Source organism: Mya arenaria, chromosome 1, assembly GCF_026914265.1.
Source record: "Mya arenaria isolate MELC-2E11 chromosome 1, ASM2691426v1".
Classification (NCBI taxonomy): domain Eukaryota; kingdom Metazoa; phylum Mollusca; class Bivalvia; order Myida; family Myidae; genus Mya; species Mya arenaria.
Genome location: NC_069122.1, coordinates 2,330,926 through 2,343,620, shown reverse-complemented (window position 1 = coordinate 2,343,620; position 12,695 = coordinate 2,330,926). Strand labels below are relative to the sequence as shown.

Genomic DNA, 12,695 nt, shown 5'->3' with positions numbered 1-12,695 from the left:
TTTTTATTTATCTGCTCCTGTTCATTTATTTTACAAATTTAACTCACGACCTCCCAACTTAAATAGTTTATATACATGATGGTAAGACAAACATTTTTTATCCAAAATAAATATATTTTGAAATGACATAACCATTTATGTATTTTTCATGCTACACATTATGCCGGTCATTTTCGCATCAAAATGAATATTTATTTTTATCAATCCCAATGAGCCGGAAGCAATCTTCTAAATGATACTTTGACCGAAGTGTCTGACACGGCAACATGCAAAGGCGCTTCTTAATGTGTTACTGTATAGTGACGGACTACATCGGGCACGTCAATAGTTGGCATATTTATTCCCATGTGAGGAGGCACTTTAACATAGGGAAATGGAATACATCACATTCATTTATGAAGGTATGCTAGACGTGGGGGTTATAAGCTCTGAGTTTCGATCCCGGATTGGATGTTTTATTCATTTCAAGTGGAGTTTTGCAAACTTGACTCTTGGGCCACTAGCCGATTGAAATTAATAATCTGCAAAGGTCCAGGCGAGTCAAATAATACAAAGTTCAAAACGCAATAATAATAGTCATTTTAATATACATGTGTAATATGCATTACTGCTTACACGTCAGTGTTACATTAAAGTACATGTTAATAGAACACTTTGTTTTCTGACGTCTTTGTAACATCGCGCAATGATACTTCTTATGACGTGACATCGCAAGATCGGAATACAGTCGTATCGCACTAGTTGGAATAGGGACAAATGTATATGCAGTTATGTATTGCTAGCAGATTTACGATGCCTAAATAGTAATGATAAATATTCTATACGTCCTTTGGTTGAACACATGTTCCAAGAAATTCATTTAAATCAACGATTGTCTTTCTGTATTCTTCAATGTTGTTGAGTTTATGACATATACTACATACCGCGTCTTGGTACATAAATCGTCGTTCTTCTACAGAAAATCTGTCTTTCATCTTAAGTTATTCAATGTATTTTTCTTCATCCGCTGCGAGATTTACAATGAATTTTGCTAAGTCTCCCGGACTCGGGAAGTCTTTTGTGTTGAGAAAAGACCCTTTTGGAAAGTATTTTACGTACTCGCCCATGCCGCGGACGATAACGTCTCGTTTATAGTACATAAAGAACTTTTCTGTAATATAATCCGGGCAAAATGAATTCTCGAACCCGAGATAGAATTTATAATTTTCATCAAGAATTTTCTCGAACTGGTCTTCACTTGGTTTAGACAATGCTCCTTTACATGTCCCGAATATGTCAACGATAGACGCATTCCCGTCACTTGAAAAGTTATTAACCATTTCAACATATCTATCCCTTTTGCTCACGGCATCACAGTTACTTACCGCCCAAGCGGCTAGTTTCGTCTTCTTTCTGAAAATTTCGCTATAGTTTCTCTGTAATGGCATAGCCCTTGTCTGCAATATACCATATTGATGGAAGATGTCTGAATCCGGTTTGTACGTCCATGACCAGTTAAAAATGTTCAACCATTCGGGGCGTTTATGATCTTGTTGCCACAAAATATTATAGGGAGACTCCAATGTGTAGAATATCCAAGATTGGTTTGGATTTCTCTCGTTTGAGGTCAGAGGGGGTCGACTCCCCATACCTGAGTCGGCAACGGAAAATACCACCGCACTACTTCCATTAAGGGTTGATATGTCTGTAGTGACCCTACAGTTTGTATATGAACACCGGCGTTCGTCTGTTTCTTCAATCCAGTCGTTCATCCATCTCGGTGGGTTCCACCATAAAATATTATGCAGATTGATTGCTTCAGAAGTATTGATATTAAGCTTTGGGTCAATAAACGGAGACTTCATGTAATCGAATTTGCCTTTGATATGTTTTAGATAACCTTTCGTGATTGCGTCTATAGAATTAGTACCGTCAGCGGCTGGTAAATATGCCAGTCCAGCCTATCCGAGTACCGATGAAGCTTTAGGCGAATACGCTCGCATCCTTACATTTGCTTGGTTTGAATGAACTCCGGACCACTTGTTGGTGATTAAGAACACGTTGAACAGTATAGCGGTAAACACTATCGCCAAAAACCACCTTCGCTTTGCCATCCTAAAAAAGAACAGGTAAACATTTGGACTTCAATGTTGGGCTGCTGAGTTTGTACCGATAGTTTCCATTTCGTTAGAGAACAACTATTTGAAGAAATAAATTACAGTATGAACTTATTTCAAGTGGAATAATACGTGTAAGGACAAAACAAAAGGTGAGATAACCCCTTTCCTTGATAGTTTGTTCCAACCATTTATTACATAAACATACACGGACAATTTGGCAACTCGGTGTTTATGACCTCATTGGAGTTTTCTTAACGAGCATTGTTTACTTTGTAATCTGACAAGCGATACTGTACAACTTCCCGTTCAGAACATGTGTTTGAGGATACAAAAGCTATTACTTGTGAATGGTTATCTCAATCGGTCTCCATGAAAAGCTGAGGAATATAATTCAACCGTGGCATCTTTGTCACGTTGTCGGAAGTAATATTCAAATAACTTAATCCCTAAATATTTTGCTGTTTATAGCCACAGGATGTCGATGAAACTGTATATAACATTTAATATGTATTCGCTACGATGACAGTGTCCTAATATCAAGCATCCTGACGGTCTTCCGTGTTAGATCATTTGCAAATTTAAATATCTATAACTGTTTTAAAACATCTTTTCATGAAGACAATGTTAAACTCCATCGTGCTGTTATGCATGAAAGCCATGTGAGATATTTTTGAGCAAGGAATACCAACATGCAACAACAACACTATTAAATGCGGTAAAATTTATCCAAAACTTATTTTGTCTTGATGCACTTTTAATGATTAAACATGTATGTATACATAATACATTAATAATAACAATCTCTTTATTCAACAAATATTAATAATTTTTAGGTTATTATTTAAAAGTTTAAAAATATAGCTTACATTTTTCCTCTGTTGCCATGTAGACGGCAAACTGTATTCCACTTACTTTGCTTAAAAACGTTTTATACGGTTGATTTTCTATTTGTTTAAAAAACATGCATTTTATATTTGTATTAAGATTAAATACGAGATTAAAGAACATGTAAACAGAAATACTCAATAGTAACTCCTGATATGAATCGATGTGAAGCGAAGAGGTGGTAGTAAGGACGCTTATTTAATTCGATTTATAAAAGGTGTTATAAACTTATAACCCATACAAGCAATGTCGGATATTGTCAAAACAAATCCACATTAGACATTTGCCAAGCGTGGGGGTTAGATATTTTAGGGAATTTATAACTTCATCACCCGTGCAAATTAAAGAGAACTATAGAAGTCTACAGAGGGGGATGAACCCTCATCCTAAGTGTAAAGCCAAAGAGAATCATTTATATGAAATGAAGAGAGAGGAGTCGGTCCCGGTTTAATGGGGTTGAGGATTGACTGAGCTTTGTGCTCTAGTTCGGCTGCAGTTAATCGACCCTCAAGGGTGGCACAGTTCCTCGGCGTTGACCGTCATTTCTGACTATAAAAAGGAAATAATCCCCCTCGTAAATCATATAAATCGATAAGTGTGTAATAATAACAGTCCTAGCAGTTTGCTTAAAGCCTTTGCTTAGTTTGTTATGCAACTTGTGATTTTTGTCGTGAAACCAGTCTCCAGACGCCGTAATAAAGAAGCATCTTAAGTTAATCTTTAAGTAAAACTTTTCCTTATATTACCCGTGTTAACAATTTAAAATTTTATAAACTCTAAAACATTATAAGGAGAAATACCAATAGTTTAATAATTAAACAAAAGTTAAGCAGCTTGCAAACAGGAGATACTACATTATTTCGAAAAGGTCATGAAACACTACCAACTATGTATTTGTTTTATAATTATAGACCACAAAATACATTTACTGTATATCCTATAGTGAATTAGTTTAAGCATCATTATATATATATATATATATATATATATATATATATATATATATATATATATATATATATATATATATATATATATATATATATATACCATAAATACCATAAATACCAAATAAATACCCAAAGTGTTTTCTTGGCCGCTACCTGTGAGACGCCTCCCACGCAAAATTGTAATCGTTGATGACGTAGCTGTCATTTCTATTTCCGGCTTGTCGAGAAAAAAGAGTTGTTTTATTGTTTACTCTTGTTTTAGTGCAAACATTCATCGATGAACTTTAATTAATTCATCTTTGTTCAAAATAAGAATAGTTGTTGCTCGAAAGAACTTTGGAACAGGGCATGAATATATAACCACACGTTTCGCCATTTAGTGAATGAAAATTGGAAATGTCGAACGTTAGACGAAACAAATGTGAATTACCATTCTATTTATAACGACTCATAAAAACGAGTTGTCTTAACGCGCTTTGTTTACTTTGTAATCCGATATGCTGTACTGTATAACTTCCCGTTCAGAACATACGCAAGTCAAACAATCTGTATTATTGATTGTATGTGTTACTGCCACGAGGCAATCAGCAAAACTGGAGTTGAGGTAAGAAGCCCAGGTAATATTTCAAACAAAACACCTCGGCCATTTTCCATAGAAAACAACTTCTTGTCAGAGACCACTTAACAATTTTCCTATATATTCTATAGTCAAATGATAAACTTGCATATATTATAACACTGTTTTCTAGTGCTTCACGATCCTCAACACCATATATGGGGAGAAAGCTCAAATTTTGTTCTAAAGTTTGTTAGAAAACATATAACGTTTCTTCTAAGAAAAATGAAATTGGTTGAAACTGTGTATTCTGTAAAATGACAAATAATGCGTGAAAATGTAACAATAAAATTGTATCAAGGGGATCCAGCATGTTCAGTTTGTTTGTAAAATCACAAACCACTCAGCTTCAGAACTTATAAATATGGAAGGTAGCCAATAGTCTGAGGTGCTTTAACCATGCTTGGGTTCACTATCATGTGCCAATTAAAAGCAATAAGGCATGTAACAATGCGAAATAACTTCCGAATTTGTGTAATTTTCCCTTTTTTAAATGTAAAGAATTTCGGCCATTTTAAACCGTCCATATATATTTCTTTGGTTGATTTTGATGAAAAATGGCCGAGGTGTTCCGATTCTTGTTGTTTGTGATACACCTTCTTCTATGCTGTTTAACAATTCCGGTGAAGTTTGTTCAGAATCTAATGAATATGGAATAGTCATAACGTTACAAGTGAGCCACAGAGCATTACTATGAAATCCCTGTCGCCATTCACTGATCACTTAGTATCGGATACTGTTATGAAACTAGCTTATTGCATTAACATCAATCAATTAAATTACATAACCTATTCGTAGGCACTGACATGCACTTACCGGTAATAGTTTCGAGCAAACATGTTTTGGATTCGATTGTTATTGCCTGTAAACAGAATTATAATTAAGTATGGTCCGTACATAATACACAACACGTCCTTTGGCGAAATAATGCCGACATTTCAACATGCTGAAAATAAAAGAAAGCACAAAACCCAAACAGTTGCTAAGGTGATATCTAGGGCTGGCACGCAAGCAGAATATGTTTATTCATCAATCAGGAATTTGATTTATAACGATATAAATATATTCAGAAATACACCTATTACTAAGCCGTATATTTTCACTCATTCATCGAAAGTGGCTTAACTAGAAATTTTAATTGTTCACTTAAATCAGTTCTCACACGATTCCTTTACTGTATGCACCAACCTTTCCGGCGATTTCTTCTATTACTTCAAATCGTTCAACAAAAATGTATATGTGTGATCCCAAATATCTCAACAATGGGGAAATTAAAGATAAATCTGTATGGTAGGATTTTCGATCTGTCTTTTCTCAACACAGCCATGGTTTAAATTAGTCCGTAGACTAATTAACCTTTTGTACTTGACAAGGTAACTAATGGGGCCATCAAACCATAGCGTTATGGTCATCGTTTGAGGAAACGTTGGTATTCGTCCGTGGTCGCTGTGATAGCGCCAGAAGAGCGTTCTGGGAACGCTGGTGAACGCTGGTAATCGTCCGTGGTCGCTGGAATAACGCCAGAAGAGCGTTCTGGGAAAGCTGGTGAACGTTGGTAATCGTCCGTGGTCGCTGTAATAACGCCAGAAGAGCGTTATGGGTACGCTGGTCAACGCTGGTAATCGGAGTTAATCGTCGGTGATCGGCGGAGAATGATGATCCGAAAATAAAGTTTTGAACATGCACAAACGTTCTCATTGATACAAACGTTCTTTAACGTTTTAAATTTTTGAACTATTAAAGAGGTCAACCATGTTTTGCAACATACGTACTTTGAAAGCAATAATGTATACATTGTGGAAAACCCCTGTTTAAGGAAATACTGTTTATTGCATATTTTATAAAAGAAAGTGCTGGTATTTTTCTCTTATAGATTCTCAATGACTTGTACGGCTGTGAAGAAATTTATGCAAAGTCAGTCTCGTTGACACGATGGTGCCCGAAACTGTGTTCTTATTTTGTGGAAGAAACCGGATTACCCCCAGAAAACCCACATGTCCGACGTGGTGATCACAAAACATACGGATAAAAGCTTACAAACACAACAGTTATACATTTCGTTACGATGAAAGTCCATATTGAACAATTGCAAAACAATATCAATACAAATATATATGCGAAAAACTACAGAGACAAGCTCAGTAGCAAAAGGTTTAAATATAAACCCGGTTTAATGGCACTGGGTAAACGCCAAAGACATAGAACATAAAAAAACACAAACAAGAAGCATGCAAAGACAAACAAACACTCGCTGGAGCATTTATAGATAAAAAGGTACACCTTTTAAGAGATAGTACACACCACTGAGGGTCATAATGCATTGTAATTAGACAAAAACAAAATTGGGCTCTTATTTACTGTATTGCGAACTGCAGGAAGCAAGGTTAATCAACCGACAAACGAGAATACAAAGTATGAACGAATGTAAGGCATAAGGGTACTTGGTAGAGTAAAATATTTATAATTTTGAATCATCATGGAACAATAAGTCGATGATGAGAATGATAGATGACATAAATGCGGTCGTGGTAAGGAACTTATAGTGTTTTTAAGCTAAGCAAAGGTACGTCACTAAAGTCTAAAAAAGATGGAAACAAGTTATATCCGTCATACATCTGTGATGACGAAACCATAATACTCCTTCCGTTAATATAAAAATCAGTTCCCTGTTGACCAATAAAATCCTCATTTATGTGCAATATTGCTTATTGTTATCTGATATGCAATCGTAACTAATCTTAACATGAATCAATTTGCAGTTTTTTCTATCTCAATGAGCAGGAACCAATCTCCGAAATGTCATGTTGACCATTGTGAATGACACGGAAACAAGCACATGCGCTTCTGAACGTGTATAGTAGGGTATCAATAGTGTATTGTATTCGATCCTGGATGTTATAGCCTACTCTAGTGGAGTTTTGCAGACCTGTGGACTCTTGAGCCGCTAGCGAGTGAAATCAATAAACTGCAAATTATTGCTTATCTTAACTAACGAACACCTTTGTGAACTTAGTGAAATAGAACACATTTTCTATAGTAAATAAACTATATTGTGATATGACAAAACCATTTTGACACATTGTATTTATATTCATAATACCAGGTCATAAACTTTTACAATCCCGATTAGCCAGAAGCAAGCATGTGAACTGATTAAGCAGAAACAATAATGTACATAAAGATAAAGCTAAGGAATATAATGAAACATTTCTAACGTTGAATCATACCATTTGGTGCAATGAGATAAAATTGAGAATTGGAAATGACTTAAGTAATTTCGTGACATCGAAGCCAGGAATTGACAGTTATTTTGTTAAGCCATGCAGCATATCACTCAATACAGAAGAGATAATATTTGGTCCGGCACCTGTGATGACGAAACCGTTATATTTGCTTTACGTTAATATAAGAATCAGATGAGGAGGTTGTTAGACATTGATCAATAAAATCCTTAATAATGTACAGTATTGCTTATTTTTACCTTATATATTTCTGTTCGTGTCTCTTTATTTTACATGTTTAACCCACGAAGTCCCACCTTAAATATGTCAGGAATAAATATAATAGTAAGACAAACATGTTTCTGTCCGAAATAAAACTATTTTGAAATGGCATAACAATTAATGCATGTTTCATGCTACACATCATGCTAGGCGTTTGCGCATCAAAATTCATAATTTTGAAAGTTTTTCTTTTATGATGCCTAAATAATAATGATAACTATTCTATACGTCCTTTGGTTGAACACATGTTCCTAGAAATTCATTTAAATCAACTATTGTCTTTCTGTATTCTTCAATGTTGTTAAGTTTATGACATATACTACATACCGCGTCTTGGTACATAAATCGTCGTTCTTCTACAGAAAATCTGTCTTTCATCTTAAGGTATTCAATGTACCTTTCTTCATCCGCTGCGAGATTTACTATAAATTTTGCTAATTCTCCCGGACTCGGGAAGTCTTTTGTGTTGAGAAAAGACCCTTTTGGAAAGTATTTTTCATACTCGCCCATGCCGCGGACGATTGTTATAACGTCTCGTTTATAGTACATAAAGAACTTTTCTGTAATGTAACCCGGGCAAAATGAATTCTCAAACCCGAGATAGAATTTATAATTTTCATCAAGAATTTTTTCAAACTGGTCTTCACTTGGTTTATACAATGCTCCTTTACATGTCCCGAATATGTCAACGATAGACGCATTCCCGTCACTTGAAAAGTTATTTACCATCTCAACATATTTATCCCTTTTACTTACGGTATCACAGTTACTTACCGCCCAAGCGGCTAGTTTCGTCTTCTTTCGGAAAATTTCGCTATAGTTTCTCTGTAATGGCATATCTCTTGTCTGCAAAATACCGTATGGATGGAATATGTCTGAATCCGGTTTGTACGTCCAAGACCAGTTGAACACGTTCAACCATTCGGGGCGTTTATGGTCTTGTTGCCACAAAATATTATAGGGAGACTCCAATGTGTAGAATATCCAAGCTTGGTTTGGATTTCTCTCATTTGAGGTCAGAGGGGGTCGACTCCCCATACCTGAGTCGGCAACGGAAAATACCACCGCACTACTTCCATTAAGGGTTGATATGTCTGTAGTGACCTTACAGTTTGTATACGAACACCGGCGTTCGTCTGTTTCTTCAATCCAGTCGTTCATCCATCTCGGTGGGTTCCACCATAAAATATTATGAAGATTGAATGCTTCAGAAGTATTAATATTAAGCTTTGGGTCAATAAACGGAGACTTCATGTAATCGAATTTGCCTTTGATATGTTTTAGATAACCTTTCGTGATTGCGTCTATAGAATTAGTACCGTCAGCGGCTGGTGAATAAGCCAGGTCAGCCGCTCCGAGTACCGATGTAGCTTTAGGCGAATACGCTCGCATCCTTACACTTGCTTGGTTTGAATGAACTCCGGACCACTTGTTGGTGATCAAGAACACGTGGAACAGTATCGTGGTAAAGACTATCGCCAAAAACCACCTTCGCTTTGCCATCCTAAAAAAGAAGAGGTAAAAAATGTGACTTCAATGTTGGGCTGCTGAGTTTGTCCCGGTAGTTTCCATTTCTTAGAGAACAACTATCTGGAGAAATCAATTACAGTATGAACTTATTTCAAGTGGAATAATACGTGTAAGGACATATCAAAAGGTGAGATAACCCTTTTCTTGATAGTTTGTTCAAACCATTAATTTACATATAAATACACGGACAATTTACCAACACGGTGTGTTTTACCTCATTGGGGTTTCCTTAAAGATGCACTCTTACTCCCAAATAGGATTTACCACTATTAATGATATTGTTTTAATGTAAAAGATGCATAAATGTCGAAAACAATGGTTCTTATGAAGGATAACGTGCTTAATTTGAAAGAAATATGCATAAAACAGGCCATTTCCCCCTTATGTAGACCACACTAAATCTTTTAGCATTCACCAATCATTTAATATGTTTGTACTTTCTGCTATTAAATACACAGTTGCAATCTTGTTATCAGTTCTCAATATTTTCCATAAATGCATTATTTAGTAAGTAGATAAAGGTTTATCAGTAAAAATTGATGTCTGTTATTCATGTGTATGTATTGATTTTTGAATAAAAGTGCCACTTTAACGCGCATTGTTTACTTTGTAATCTGACAAGCGATACTGTACAACTTCCCGTTCAGAACATGTATTTGAGGATACAAAAGCTATTACTTGTAAATGGTTATCTCAATCTGTCTCAATGAAAAGCTGAGGAATATAATTCAACCGTAGTATCTTTGTCACGTTGTCGGAAGTAATATTCAAATATATTAATCCCTAAACATTTTGTTGTTTATAGCCACAGGAGGTCGATGAAACTGTATTTAAGATTTAATGTGTATTTGCTATGATGACGGTGTCCTAATATCAAGCATCCTGACGGTCTTCCGTGTTAGACCATTTGCAAATTTAAATATCTATAACTGTTTTAATCAGAGCTCAACATCTTTTCATGAAGACAATGTTTAACTCCACCGTGCTGTTATGCATGAAAAGCATGTGAGATTTTTTAAGGAATACCAACAAACAACAACAATATTAAATGCGGTAAAATTTATCCAAAACTTATTTTGTCTTGATGCACTTTTAATGATTAAACATGTATGTATACATAATACATTAATAATAACAATCTCTTTATTCAGCAAATATTAATAATTTTGATAAACATCTTGATTATAAAGATCTCGGGTATACAAACAATCTTTAGTTATATATGGACGGTTTACTTACGGACGACACTTGCTGGCAGTCAGTTTTTGTTGATCTGATAAATTCATTGTGCACGCTCTACTCTCAATTCTCTTAACTAACTACATAGATAGTCCGGGGTCGAGATAGCCTTTGGTTTAAGAAGATGCAATGTACTGAACTATGATAAAGCTTTAGAAAATGATAAGAATAGTGCGTGAATATGTTCATTATAATGTACAAATCATAACCCCTAAAATTTCCAAATAGTCATTAAATGTATTATCTATTGAGATTAATTTAAATCTTTATTTATAGAATTATCATTTGTTATGTATATATCAATCTGCGAGGAGCATACATGTGTCCCTTTAGCCCAACTTATGGTCGAAAAGAAATATTTAGTATTTATGATTTATGTAAGTTAATGAATTAATGAGCACTCTACGAAACAAAATACAGTTTGGCAAGATGAATTTAGCCATAACATGTTTGGTAGTATTTAAGTGTTCACTTTACATTCATAACAACGCTTTTGAGACAATATCGACAATGTATTGATTATGCATTTGCCAGTTGAAATTAACAGCACGATTAAAATTACACATTTTTCCATCTGACTATGTACCTCGATTTGAGTATGATTATTATAAAGCATATATATATATACTTTATGTTAATACCACATATATAATTATAATAAATTAAATCATATTATTTTGATATACGAATTTAAAAAAAGAAACAGAAGTAGTTTACAGTTTTATCATAATTGTAAAGTACAAGTAATTACTTAAAAGTTTAAAAATATAACTTACATTTTTTCTTTGTTCTCATTTAAACTGCAAAGTTTTATCCACTTACAAAGCTGACAAAAACGGTATATACGAATGATTTAGTGGTTTAAAACACACACGTGTTAACATGTAATTTGATATTTGTATTATGTTTCAATACTATTTTAAGGATATTGTAAACAGAAATACTGAATAGAAGCTCTGGATATTAATCGATGTGAAGGGAACAGGTTGTAATAAGGAAGCTTAGTCTATTCGTTTAATGAAGCGTGATATAAATTATAAATCGTACAAGCAATGTCGGATATTGTCAAAACAAACATTAAACATTTGCCAAGCGCGGAAGTTAAGAGATTTTAGGGAATTTATGGCTTCATCCCCCGTGCAGATTAAAGAGAAGTTTAGAATTCTACATGGGGGGGGGGGGGTGAACCCTCATCCTATACAGCCAAAGAGAATCATGTATAAGAAGTGAAGAGAGAGAGAGAGAGGGGGGGGGGGTCAGCCCTGGTTTATTGGGGACTGGGGATTGACTGAGCTTTGTGCGCGTCATCTAGTTCGGTTGCAATTATTCGACCCTCAAGGATGGCACAGTTCCTCGACGAAGACCTTCATTTCTGACTATGCCGAGAAATAATCCCCCTCTAAATCATATAAATCGATAAAAGTGTAATAATAACAATCCTAGCAGGTTGCTTAAAAGCCATTGCTTAGTTTGTTATGCAACTTAAGATTTTTGTTGTTAAACCAGTCTCCAGAGACCGTATTACAGAAGCATCTTAAGTTAATGTTTAAGTGAAAATTTTCCTTAAATTAACCGTTTAAACAATTCAATATTTTACACTGAAGTTAAACTTTAAAAAATATACCACAATGTATTCGATCATGTTTGAGGAATACAAACAATGCAATGAAAATGTAAACAAAGCAGTAGATCTCAAGGATACTCAACTCAACTCAATATTCTTTTATTATATCACAGTTTTCATTTAAGTAAGCATGTGAAAACTCAAAATTACCACATGTCAACACAGATATAAAGATCTGGGTAAATGGCGGCTTCACAACAGGTTTTGAGTTCATCATTATACAAAACAAACATAATTAGTTAGTAATAG

General features: G+C 34.8%; 2 protein-coding genes across 2 annotated transcripts; both read right to left on the bottom strand.

The window, feature by feature from the left end:
- Positions 1–616: 616 nt before the first annotated feature.
- Positions 617–3,097, bottom strand: LOC128240681 (alpha-(1,3)-fucosyltransferase C-like). The gene is made up of 2 exons (XM_052957394.1): positions 2,966–3,097; positions 617–2,094 (listed from the first exon to the last, which is right to left on the bottom strand). Exon 2 carries the CDS (start codon positions 1,842–1,844, stop codon positions 981–983), a length of 864 nt encoding a protein of 287 aa, XP_052813354.1. The 5' UTR covers positions 1,845–2,094; positions 2,966–3,097; the 3' UTR covers positions 617–980.
- A 3,263-nt stretch (positions 3,098–6,360) lies between these two features.
- On the bottom strand, positions 6,361–11,751 carry LOC128211433 (alpha-(1,3)-fucosyltransferase C-like). Its single transcript, XM_052916262.1, has 2 exons — positions 11,599–11,751; positions 6,361–9,557 (listed from the first exon to the last, which is right to left on the bottom strand). Coding segments are annotated over exons 1-2 (1,284 nt in total). The 5' UTR covers positions 11,601–11,751; the 3' UTR covers positions 6,361–8,275.
- Positions 11,752–12,695: the final 944 nt, after the last annotated feature.